Source organism: Lithobates pipiens, unplaced genomic scaffold (genome assembly GCF_037356315.1).
Source record: "Lithobates pipiens isolate NorthernLeopardFrog02 unplaced genomic scaffold, aLitPip1_a1.2 Scaffold_19, whole genome shotgun sequence".
Taxonomy (NCBI): Eukaryota; Metazoa; Chordata; class Amphibia; order Anura; family Ranidae; genus Lithobates; species Lithobates pipiens.
This window is the reverse complement of record NW_027507764.1, coordinates 553383757-553396727: the sequence shown is the minus strand read 5'-3', so window position 1 is coordinate 553396727 and position 12971 is coordinate 553383757. Positions and strand designations below refer to the sequence as shown.

The 12971-nt window shown below is 42.1% G+C and overlaps 1 protein-coding gene across 1 annotated transcript in view; it reads left to right on the top strand.

Annotated features, from left to right (window-relative positions):
- The window catches only part of ATAD2 (ATPase family AAA domain containing 2), an 89643-nt gene that overhangs the window by 65266 nt on the left and 11406 nt on the right, over positions 1 to 12971 (top strand). Inside the window, exons 25-27 of the mRNA XM_077493290.1 lie at positions 2194 to 2532; positions 12362 to 12495; positions 12790 to 12918. Coding sequence (XP_077349416.1) covers positions 2194 to 2532; positions 12362 to 12495; positions 12790 to 12918 — 602 coding nt within the window. The remainder of the gene's footprint in view (positions 1 to 2193; positions 2533 to 12361; positions 12496 to 12789; positions 12919 to 12971) is intronic.

The following is a 12971-nucleotide window of genomic DNA, read 5'->3' as shown; positions in this document are numbered from 1 at the left end:
CCTAATCACCTCCCTCCACCAGGGCACTCCTCCCTGTGGCAGCAGGCAGGGATTTCTCTCCCCCTGCAGCCACTTTCCCATTTAAAATGGCGTTCTCTGATTATATAAACATTTAAAAGCCAGAATCTGTAAATAAACCACAAGGTTAGCTGAGTGTGTGGGGGTTGGAAAGGCTTATAAATGGGAGTGTTTGCAGCTTTTTTTAAACTTATTTCCAGAGTCTGCCGCCTGAAAGGAGCTACAAAAAATTCCATGGTTAAAGACTAAGATCCATTAACACTTTGGCGTTTCCGAATCGCCGCAGTTCGAAATAATGGCAAATCGCGGGATGCCCATGTGATTCCCTGTCCCTTCCAATGGCACCCTAATCGCAGGCACCCTGCGATTTGCCACTATTTTGAATTGCAGCGATTCCGCCCATGATTCAGGACACCAAGATGTGAACAGAGCCTTAAGATCCTACTTCAAGAAATTAATTTCATTGAAGGGCCATCTTTCTTTTTCTTTTTTTTAAAAACTTTTCTTTCCTTAGGCACTTAAGATTTGAATACTTATGTCCTGGGCTGTTTAACAGTTTCTGGATCGGTATTGACCTTTGGGACCATGCTAGGGCTGCAAGGCCGGTTTGTAATGTTTGCTTCAGGCATTTGATCCTGCGTTAGACACTCACCCTGGCATGTTTCCACATGTTATACTGGTCCAGGGCTTAGGTCCATCTCAATGGTTCCCAGATCCATTTTGTAGATATGCCAACCATCAGGAAGCATGGATTCTCTAAAATGCCCAGCAACATGGACAAGGTAGGACAGGGTATCCCTTCTGTTTGGACAGTACTGGCTATATACAACCTGCAGTGTCTGTCACACAAATGGATGTATTGGCACAGTTATTGTTACTCCCCATTATATTTGTCTTGTGCCTTTTTGGCTCTTTATAAATATTTTACTTTTATATTTGGTGGGTTTTTCCCACTCTCAGGATGTTGACATAGTTGCAGTTGTTTCCTGGTTGATGCACTTTCACCTCTGGTTTATTGACCGAAAAATGTGCTCATCACATTTGATGCCATTCCTGCCACTTTCTTCTACAGAGACCCAGCAAAAAACCCGGTCAGTGCCTGGGTTACTGTGGCCTCTTCACCCCAAACACACAAAACCCCATACCTACTCCATCCATTCCATGGGTATCCAGATCACAGGGGCAGGGCAGCTGGGACAAAAGGGCTAAATAACATTTGTTCTGCAGATCACTTACAGAAAACTCAGAACACCGATTGGTGTTGGTATTATTCTGGAGAAATGTTCTACACTGCTTCCCTCCTCTGACTCTAGCTCTCCATGCTGCCTGTCTGACAAAAGCAGACTTTCTTCTCACTATTTCTGAATACTTTGGAAAACTTTTGCTGCTCTTTGAGGCCAAAAAACACTACACCTCTTCTCTGCCCACCTACTTCAGGAATCAGAGAATTCAACCTATTTGGGAAAAAGATGGAGGAAAACAAGGGAGAAGTAGATATTGTATTGGAAGCTGCAGAATATTTTCCAACTACTGCTTTTTATGAGCCACAAGCTGTGGGTCCTAACAGTTATTCTCCACTGTGGATACAGTGTTGGTGTGCAATAATTATGTAAACATCCTTTTGTAATAGAAAAAAAGCATGACGGGACCTCTTAAATACGAGATCTATGGTCAAAAAGACCTCAGATCTCGTATTTACACTAAAATGCAATAAAAAAAGTGTAATTTAAAAAATGTCCCTTTTTAAGAGCTATGGGCGGAAGTAACGTTTTGACGTTGCTTCCGCCTTGCAATGGTATGGAGACGGGTGGGGTCCATCTTCCCCTCACTCTTCTCCATACCAAGCCAGGGAGCAGACCCGATCATTGCGGCGGAGGGCACCAGGGAGTGGGGGGCCCTCTCCTGCCACCAATAAGTGATCTGGCAGTAAGTCTGCTGCAGAGACAACTTTTATCGGGAACCAGGCCGCTCACTGAAGAAGATGATACCGGAGTTATGGTAGCTAGCTGCTGCCACAACAACGATATTCTTCTTTAAAGTGCCGACGTATATCGGAGGTGGTGCAAGTAAATCCTGGTTGGGGGGGGGGGGGGGGGGGAGGGAATGTTTATTTGCTTTTTTCCTAGTAGTGAAATTTATACTAACATTTCAACCTCCTTACCCTGAAAAATGCAGGCAGGAGAAAATGTAGACGGCGGAGTCGCTGGAGCACTGGCTTGTGTCCTAAAAAGAAGAAAGTAGTACCAGCTGTTCGTGGGGAAAAAAGTTATGAAGCAGAGAGTGAAGCGGACCAAGATCCTAAGGAGTCCAGCCTAGATCAGACTGAAATTGAACTCGTAGACGAGTCATCAATGGAAGCAGAAAATTCTAATCTTGACATCAGTGGCATAGAGAAGGAAGTGGAGAATGTGTTTCCTAATGCAGATCCTTCTAAAGCCCAAACCGGGGAGCTTGGGAAAAGACACGAGGAAGTCCAAGCGGCAGCATTAAATGGTGATCATAAAGACCTAAATGGTATGTGAAGGCATTTTACTGTTGTAATTGGCCGTGACTAAAGTGGAGCCCTGCTAGAAACTTGGTGTTTGTTAACCTGTAAAAATAAATGAAGCTCCTGCTCCTTTAGAGCAATGTTATACAGCACCGTGCTTGTGCTGTTATTTTGCCCCCTATAACACCTGAAATACCTGGTTCTGCCCTCTCCCCTGTGAACAGACCATGGTGTATCATGGCTGCTGAGCCCTGACACCGTGGTCAGGTTACTTGCCTCCGTCATCTGCAGCTCTCCTGTCCTCTCCCTCCCTGCTTGTCAGCTCTGTGTCCGCTGCGTCCTCCCTGCCCCTCCCCTGCTGCTGCCATACTATTCAAAATAACAATCTGTCCTTTAGTAGAATCACCTCTGTCATAACCTGTTGTATCACTCACTTCCTTTCTTTTATTAAAATGAAGCAAGGCAATACCTTACTGAAGACCATCGCTGAGCGTTCACGTGACTATCCACGGCTCTCCTTCTCTCCTCCCGGCTGACGTCAGAGGGAACCGCAACCCCTTCTACAGTCCTCGGAGTGGGGCAGGAGAGCTCTGGATGCCAGGTGAGTGCACAGTGACCCTTCAAAAAAAGGTTACGAAAAAAAGGAAACTAATGTTTTGTGGACTTTAAGAGGCACATGAGTATTATATCTAAAAGCTAATATAGATTTTTTATTTGATTTTCACAGATAAGCAAAGATTAAACAATTACATGTACACAACAAAGAGATTTATATTAAATAGTATTAATTTGGCCCACCCTGCCTGATCACTAACATTCTCCAATAAGGCTCATGATTGAGTATAAAATACTAAAATATAATACAAAGCCATTAATTCCAGTATTAAATGTAGGAAATTGATTCAAAATGTGTTGGGTTTTGTCCCAGGAGTAATGTAAGGCGTGACGGTCCAATTTTAGTTGACAAAGTAGCTCAACATGTTCCGCCCTTAAGATGGCGCTTCTTCAGGAGCAGTTCACATGAAGGAAATATATAAATATACATATTTAAGCACATTACAACATGGCATCCATTTAATACAAAATCATTTAGAAATAACAATATGAATACTTAAAGATTGCCCAGCAACCCAAATATGGCCACGGCGGCAGACGGGAGCGCAGAAAAGGAGAGCCACCCCCGGGGAACAAGGAGCAAAGTGGACAGATTGGAGTCTCCATATAGCAAGTCCACATGCAGAAACAATAAATATATATATATATATATATATATATATATATATATATATATATATATATAATATATACACACACACACACCTCCTTTTTTATTTTTTTATTTTTTTTTTCTATGTTGGGCCAGTTTTCCTACAATAGTAAAAAATAAAAGCCATCATTTACCACCAAACAAAAGCCCAAATTGTCCTTTAAAAAAATAAAAATAAATGCAGTATAATCCACCTCGACGCACAAAGTAGTTGTGATATATACGGTTTTACTAACACATGTCAAAGTTGTAAAATTGTGCTTTGGTATTAACATTATACCCTTAGGCATGATTCTTATTAACCACTTAAGGACCAGGCCTCTTTTTCAGACTTGGTGTTTTCATGTTTAAAACAGTTTTTTTTGCTAGAAAATTACTTAGAAGCCCCAAACATTTTATATTGTCTTTTTTTCTAACACCCTAGAGAATAAAATGGCGGTCATTGAAATACATTTTTTTACACCGTATTTGCGCAGCGGTCTTACAAGCGCACTTTTTTTTTGGGAAAAATGCACTTTTTTGAATAAAAAAAATAAGACAACAGTAGAATTAGCCCAATTTTTTTTATATTGTGAAAGATAATGGTACACCAAGTAAATTGATACCCAACATGTCACACTTCAAAATTGCGCCCGCTCGTGAAATGGCGTCAAACTTTTAGCCTCAAAAATCTCCATAAGCGATATTTAAAAAATTCTACAGGTTGCATTTTATGCGTTAGAGGAGGTCTAGGGCTAGAATTATTGCTCTCGCTCTACCGATCGCGGCGATACCTCACGTGTGGTTTGACCACTGTTTTCATATGCGGGCGCTACTCACGTATGCGCCCGCTTCTGTGCGCAAGCTCGTTGTGACGGGGTGTCTTTAAAAAAAATTTTTTTTTTTTTCTTATTTATTTTAATTGATTTTATTTATTTTTACACTGTTTTTAAAATAAATAAAAAAATGGATCACTTTTATTCCTATTACAAGGAATGTAAACATCCCTTGTAATAGAAAAAAGCATGACCGGTCCTCTTAACCACTTCAGCTCCGGACCAATAAACACCTTAAGGACTAGAGGTCTTTTTGCAATTTCGCACTGCGCTGCTTTAACTGGTAATTGCGCGGTCATGCAATATTGCACCCAAACGAAATTTGCGTCCTTTTCTTCCCACAAATAGAGCTTTCTTTTGATGGTATTTGATTGCCTCTGCGTTTTTTTTTTTTTTTTTTTTTTTTTTTTTTGCGATATAAATGGAAAAAGAGCGAAAATTTTGAAAAAAAAATATATTTTCTTCTTTTTGTTATAAGAAAAATCGAATAAACTAAATTTTAGTCATACATTGAGGGCAAAATTTATTCAGCCACATGTCTTTAGTAAAAAAAATGTCAATAAGCGTATATTTTTTGGTTTGCGCAAAAGTTATAGCGTCTACAAACTAGAGTACATTTTCTGGAATTTACACAGCTTTGAATTTATGACTGCCGATCTCATTTCTTGAGGTGCTAAAATGGCAGGGCAGTACAAATCCCCCCCCAAATGACCCCATTTTGGAAAGTAGACACCCCAAGGAAATTGCTGATGGGTATGTTGAGCCCATTGAATATTTATTTTTTTTGTCCTAAGGGATTGAATAATGACAAAAAAAAAAATTTTTTTTTACAAAAAGTTGTCACTAAATGATATATTGCTCACACATGCCATGGTTATATGTGGAATTGCACCCCAAAATATATTCCGCTACTTCTCCCGAGTATGGGGATACCACATGTGTGGGACTTTTTGGGAGTCTAGTCGCGCACGGCACCCCGAAAACCAATCACCACCTTCAGGATTTCTAAGGGTGCAAATTTTTGATTTAACTCCTCACTACCTATCAGTTTCGAAGGCCATAAAATGCCAAAATAGCACAAAACCCCCCAAAATGACCCCATTTTGGAAAGTAGACACCCCAAGCTATTTACTGAGAGGCATGTTGAGTCCATGGAATATTTTATATTTTGCCACAAGTTGCGGGAATATTACAAACTTTTTTTTTTTTTTGCACCAAGTTGTCACTAAATGATATATTGCTCACACATGCTATGGGCATGAGTCAAATTACACCCCAAAATAAATTCTGCTGCTTCTCCCGAGTACGGGGATACCACATGTGGGGGACTTTTTGGGAGCCTAGCCACGTACGGGACCCCGAAAACCAAGCACTGCCTTCCGGATTTGAATATAAAATGCTACCAAAAAACCTGTTAGCGATGGCAGGGATCAGGCCTGACTCTGCGATCGCTGCAGTTATGTGTTTAGTGTTTTGTAAGTGACAGTGATCGATCGATACTGCACTTGGGTGGGCTGGGCAGAGGGGCAAAACGCAGGTGCCAGCAGGTATTTGGGCTGATCCCGCTAACAATGCGTTTTTTTGGAACCCTAAACTGCTGGGGACGCTAGTATAGATCTGATCAGATCAGATATTGATCTGTTCAGATTCTATACCACTACGGGAGGTGTATGCTTTGCGTGTGGGTGTTAGCGGTACTGGCACTAACCTAGCGCTGCCTGGGGCGACGCAGACCCTGACCCTAAAACCTAATTGATATCACCCACCGGGTGATCAGGGGGTTAAACCTTTATTGGGTAATAAATGGTGGGTGCCCTGATGCTATAAAAAACAAACTAACCAGAGTCACCCGTAACACTTATACGGTGATCAGTGGTGAAAGGGTTAACTAGGGGCAATCAGGGGGTTCAAATTTTTATTAGGTAGTATATGGGGGTCCCTGGCGCTATATAAAAACCTGACGGGGAACCTAAATAACTAACTGGCTAACCAGCGTCACCAGTGACACTTATACTGTGATCGCTGGTGAAAGGGGGTGAAAGGGTTAACTAGCAGCAATCAGGGGGTTAAAACCATTATTGGGTTGTATATCGGGGTACCTAGCGCTATAAAAACCTGGCGGTGAACCTAAAAAAATAACTAGCTACCTAGCGACACATGCAGCGATCAGAAAAATGATCGCTTAGTGACACTGGCAAAAGGGGGTGAAAGGGTTAACTCTAGGGGCAATCAGGGGGTTAAATCTTTATTGGGGGGTGTTAGGGGGCTACCCTGGACCTAACACTAACTGTCCTGACAGTTTTTACTGTCACAACTGACACTGAATGCATTGATCAGTAAAGAAATGATCAATGCAATCAGTGACACTGTGACTGGGGGGGGAGGGGGGGCGATCGGGGGGGGGGGGGGGGTTTGTGTGCCTGTGTGTACCTGTGTGTACCTACATGTCAGTGTAGTGTTGGTGCACACTTACTATTAGTCTTCTCCTCGTAGTCCGGTCAAAAAGACCGCCCCGAGGAGAATGACATCACTTCCTCCTTCCTGTGTAAACAATACACAGGGGAGGAAGCTTCTCATTGGCCAGGAGCGATCCAGAGGGGGTGGCCGAAAACCAACGGCCATCCCCTCATCACGGAGCGCTCCTGGAGCAAACCGGACCGCCGTAACCAGCGGGAGGGGGTCCGATCGGACCCCCCACCTGCTGGAAGGCAATCACGTAGATCTACGTGATTGTGCCTGCCTGTGCCATTGTGCTGACGTACATTGGCAATACGGCGGTCCTGAAGTGGCTAAATATGAGATCTGGGGTCAAAAAGTCCTCAGATCTTATATTTGGGCTAAAATGGAAAAAAAAAAGAAATCTGACATTTAAAAAAAATATATCTTTTAAGAGGTATGGGCGGAAGTGACGTTTTGACGTCGCTTCCGCCCTCCTATGGTATAGAGACGAGTGGGGGCCATCTTGGCCTCACTTGTCTCTATGCCCAGCTAGGAAGAGGACCCGATCGCCTCCGCCGCTACCGACGGCTCCGGTAAGCGGCGGGAGGGGGGGTGGCACCTCTCCCGCCGCCGATAGTGGTGATCTCGTGGCGAATCCGCCGCGGAGACCACCGTTATCGTACAGCCGACCACCGCCTGAAGAGATGGATATCTCGGTTGTGGCAGCAGCTGCTGCCGTTACCGAGATATCCCGCTTCAAAAATAGGACGTACATCGTCGTGCGGCGGTCGGCAAGTGGTTAAGTATATCCACAGTCATTCTGATGGGGCTTAATAACAATACTGAGATATATTTAGACACATATGAACCACCGTTTGATATGTATATTTATATTATATTTTTTACTTATAAAATTAAAATAAAGAATAAAAAAAAAGAAAAAACACGTGACCACTTTTTACCCCTTCATGCCTAAGGGTAAAATGTTAATACCAAAGCACAATTTTACAACTTTGACATGTGTTAGTAAAACCGTATATATCACAACTACTTTGTGCGTCGAGGTGGATTATACTGCGTTTTTTTTTAAGGACAAATTGGGCTTTTGTTTGGTGGTAAATGATGGCTTTTATTTTTTACTATTGTAGGAAAACTGGCCCAACATATAAAAAAAAAAAAAAAATGTATTTTTATATATATATATATATATATATATATATATATATATATATATATATATATATATATATATATATATATATATATATATATATATATGAAGTGCATGCATAAAGACGTTATCGGTGCTTGTTGCGTTGTTTCTGCATACAGACTTACTATATGGAGACTCCAATCTGTCCACTTTGCTCCTGGCTCTCCTTTTCTGCGCTCCCGTCTGCCTTCGTGTCCATATTTGGGTTGCTGGGCAATCTTTAAGTATTCACATTTTTTTATTATTTATTTCTAAATTAATTTTGTATTCAAATGGATGCTATGTTGTAATCTGCTTAAATATGTATATTTTATATATTTCCTTCGTGTGAACTTCTCCTGAAGAAGCGCTATCTTAAGCGCGGAACATGTCGACTAAAATTGGTCCCTCATGCCTGACATTACTCCTGGGATAAAACCCAACACGTTTTGAATCTTTCCTACATTTAATACTGGAATTAATGGCTTTGTATTATATTTTAGTATTTTATACTCAATCATGAGCCTTATTGGAGAATGTTGGTGATCAGGCAGGGTGAGCCATATTAATACTATTTTTTTTTTTTTTTTTTTTTTTTTTATATATCTTGTGTATATGTAATTGTTTAGCAAAGATTAATCTGTGAAAATCAAATAAAAAATATAATACTTATGTGCCTCTTAAAGTCCACAAAACATTAGTTTCCTTTTTTTCGTAACCATTATCGGGACGTTGGCACATTAATACTGGTTTGTTTGCAGCGCCACCCTGCGATACACACCTTTTTAAACTGCACACTTTTCTAATTTCCATCCTTCAAAATAAGGTATTTAGCTGTATCGTTTTTATAAAAGGGCAGTGAGTGATATTAACAGGTTATGACAGAGGGGATTCTACAAAGCACCCCAATTGGTTTAATCGCTTTACCGCAAAACATTTGATGTCTAAAATTCAAATACTATGCTGGTTGAAGGAGAGACAATTGTTGGGGAAAAATAGGATTTGTAATACAGTGTAATGGTTCCAGAATGGTGGGGGGTAGCTGAGGGTAGACAGCCTTTTCATATGAGGAAGTATGCCTGGATCAAACTGAACGGACTTGGAGGTGTTCCCCTTTGTCGTTGCCTGCCCACTGATGTAACTTTTTGCTCATGCAGACAATGCACTGGGTAGTGCACACTAAAATTAAAATTGTAAGGGAAAGTATTTTTTGCATGACGGTAAACCTTCAGTGTGCAGCATCCCACCCCAGCTCCCCACCTAATGAGGCTGATCTTCCTCCAGAGATGTGCACGATAGCCTTGGCTCTCTCTCTCCCCTCATTGGCTAAGGCAGGAGCTATTGGCAAATCGCAGGCAATGAGCTTATGAGGAGACAGGGTGTGGGGGCCAAGCCGCGGCTGTGTGTGTGAATGGGCACACAGAGTTGCAGCTCAGGAACAAGCCTGCTTGGGTGCCCCCATTTCAAGCTTCTTGTGCAGGGGGCCCAATCTGAAGAGGATCAGGGTTGCACCATGCAATACCATAACATGTTTGTTTTTTGTTTTTACATTATCACTTTAAAGAGGAAGTAAACCCTGATGGGTTTACTTCCTCTTTCATTCCCTGCAAAGGCAAAGCATAATGGACTACTATGCATCGCATAGTAGCCCATTATGTGTCACTTACCTGACACAGGAGCCAGCGATGTCGCCGCTGTCCCCTGTAGTCCGGCGCATCCATCTTTTCGGTGGGGTCTCGTAGCTCTGCCGCTGTCATTCGGCGGAGCCGCGATGACGTCACTCCCGCGCATGCGCACGGGAGCCGACACGCGCGGCAGCTCCATTGTTGGAAATGCCGCGCTCAGTGCGCCTGCGCGCCGCTGTCTACGGCGCATGCGCCGTAGACAGCGGTGCCTGTCTTCGGGAAAATATCTCCTAAACCGTATAGGTTTAGGAGATATTTCTTGGACCTACAGGTAAGCCTTAATCTAGGCTTACCTGTAGGTCAAAGTGGTTTGTAAGGGTTTACAACCACTTTAAGGCCCATTCTACCAGGAGTGTCAATGCTTCCTGGACTATTCAGCATTATGCTTCTGTTCAAGTTTGTAAAGCTGCTACCTGGTCTTTTGGCAATGTTTAACAAACCACATAGATGTTCACCAGTTTAGAGTGTAGTGGCTTGCAAAGGTTGGTATGTTTGGTTCCCAAACTCCCCTGCCCCCCCCCCCCCCCCCCCCCCCCCAATTCTGTTTTGGGTTTAGGGCTTGTTTCTGTGCTGCACACCCTTCATATTCAGTGCTTTGGTATATTCCAAGTAGTCATGAATATTAAGGATCAATCATAGTTATTTTACAGGTCTGACCTCTATGGGACAATGTAGTATTTTGTCCTATGTATGCCATCTAAGCCTAGATGAGGTCTGTTCTTTTTTTTTTTTTTTTTTTTTTTTTTTTTTTTTCTCCCTCCTATCCTAGCGAAAGCTTTGAATGATTCATAGCTAAAGGTTGTCTCATATGTGAACACTTTCCCTAGACAAGCAACTGCAGGAGGAATGCAGAGCCTGACACTCACTTGTACTACATTTAGGCCCTTGTACACACGGTCGGACATTCCGACAACAAAATCCATCAGATTTTGTCCAAAACTTGTGTTGCATACACACAGTAGGACAAAGTTGTCGGAAAATCCTATCGCACGTAACGTGATGACGTTATTTAGTTACGACGGGACTACGTTCAGGCTAGCAGCCAATAGCTTTGGTCTAGGACAGTGATGGCGAACCTTGGCACTCCAGATGTTTTGGAACTACATTTCCCATGATGCTCAACTACACTGCAGAGTGGATGAGCATCATGGGAAATGTAGTTCCAAAACATCTGGAGTGCCAAGGTTCGCCATCACTGGTCTAGGAATTTGATCTGAGCATGCGTGGCACTTTGTCCGATCGGAATTCTCTGCACACAATCGGAGAAAGTCCGATCGGATCATGTTGTCGGAAAGTTTTATAGCCCAGCTCTAAAACTTTGTTGGTCGGATATTCTGACGGAAACAGTCCGATGGAGCCCACACACAGTCGGATTATCCGACAACACGGTCCGATCGGACATTTTCCTTCGGAATGTCCAACCGTGTGTACAAGGGCTAAGATTTTCTACAGATTTTTGTCTTCAGATTTACCAAAACCGTCAAACCTTAGGAGTTTCAATGTGTATGCAATCAGGCAGGCCCTGGCACTACATGGTTTTGGTAAATCTGAAGGCTAAAATCCGTAGAAAATCTAATGGTTTGTATAGGGTCTTATTACTGTAAATAAAATCTGTGTGGGGGTTTTTTTTTTTTTTTTTTTTTTTAAACATGTTATACTTACATTTTCTGGGCAGTGGTTTTGCACAGGGCAGCCCGGATCCTCTTTTTCTCAGGTCCCTATTCTGTGCTCCTAGCCCCTCCCTCCTGTTTGGTGCCACCACAGCAAGCAGCTTGCTGTGGGGGCACCCGAGCCGAGTCACAGCTCCCTGTGTCCAGTCACACACATGGAGCTGCCATTCTGCCCCGCCCCCTCGTGCTCCTGATTGGCTAACTGACTTTGTCAGCTGCAGAGCCAGTGGCGCCGCTACTGTGTCGCCGGGAGGAGAAACCAGGGTGGCTGAGGGACTTGTGGAAATTGATGGACGGAGATGGGGCTCAGGTAAGTATTTGAGGGTGGCTGCTACACACAAGGCCTTTTATCTTAATGCATAGAACATATTAAGATTAAAAACCTTCTGCTTAGTTCTGTGTATCCTGCGTTTTTTAGGATTTAGAAATTAGGAATGTTTTGGTTTACTACTTATTTTCCTTTTTTTCCCAATTTTAGTTCCACATTAACAGTTAGGAAACAATTGTTAATTTTGGACACTACTACAACTAATATGTTAGGCTGTAAGTTTAAAAACTATATTACAGGATGTTTGGATGAAGAATATCATTTTAAAGCTGATTGTACTCTGAGAACATCTCTGGTTCCTGGAATATACACCGCTCTGATCAACGCTCTCTGATGCTGCTCTTGTTGACACCCCTGTAGATTCAGGGTTTTCATGCTCAGATAATAGGCTTATAACCTGATTTTTATTTTTTTCTGTCACTGAAAAGTAAACTTATTAAATCTCAATATTGATTTTAGATGTGTGTGTTCTGAGAATGACCCGTGGAAGACAAATGCAAGTGGAACAGCAGAACCTTATAAGCGTGAATAAAATTATGGATGTCCTCTCTGAGCCAGTGCCGGCGTTCCACGTAGATCACCAGAGCCTTAAGGCAAGTTTCTCAGTTTGTGTATAACTTTATAATGCACACAGTCATACTGGTTGCTTATGTCTCTTAATTTGACCAATAAAAATAATGTACGAAAAGTATAAGGGCTGTCTTTGCGGATGTCCTTTTGAAAATGAGAATTATTTGGCTGTTGCCTACCCAGATCATGTAGCAAGTGAAGTCAACTTTCAGGATGGTTCCGTCAGTCATCTGATATTCAGTATATTCTCTATTTATTATCCAAAACATTGTACGTTGCAAATGTAATGTTTTTTTGTTTGTTTTTCCTTATTTTAGGAACTGTTAGAAAAAGCTGTGAGTAAAACGAATGGATATAATGTTTTGCAACTGGAAAAGTTATATGCCGTGCTGAGCCAGTGTATTTACAGACATCGTAAAGACTATGACAAATCTCAGTTGATAAAGGTATAATATATCATCATTTTATTTTGTGAGCATTGGTGTTTTTTAGATTGTTG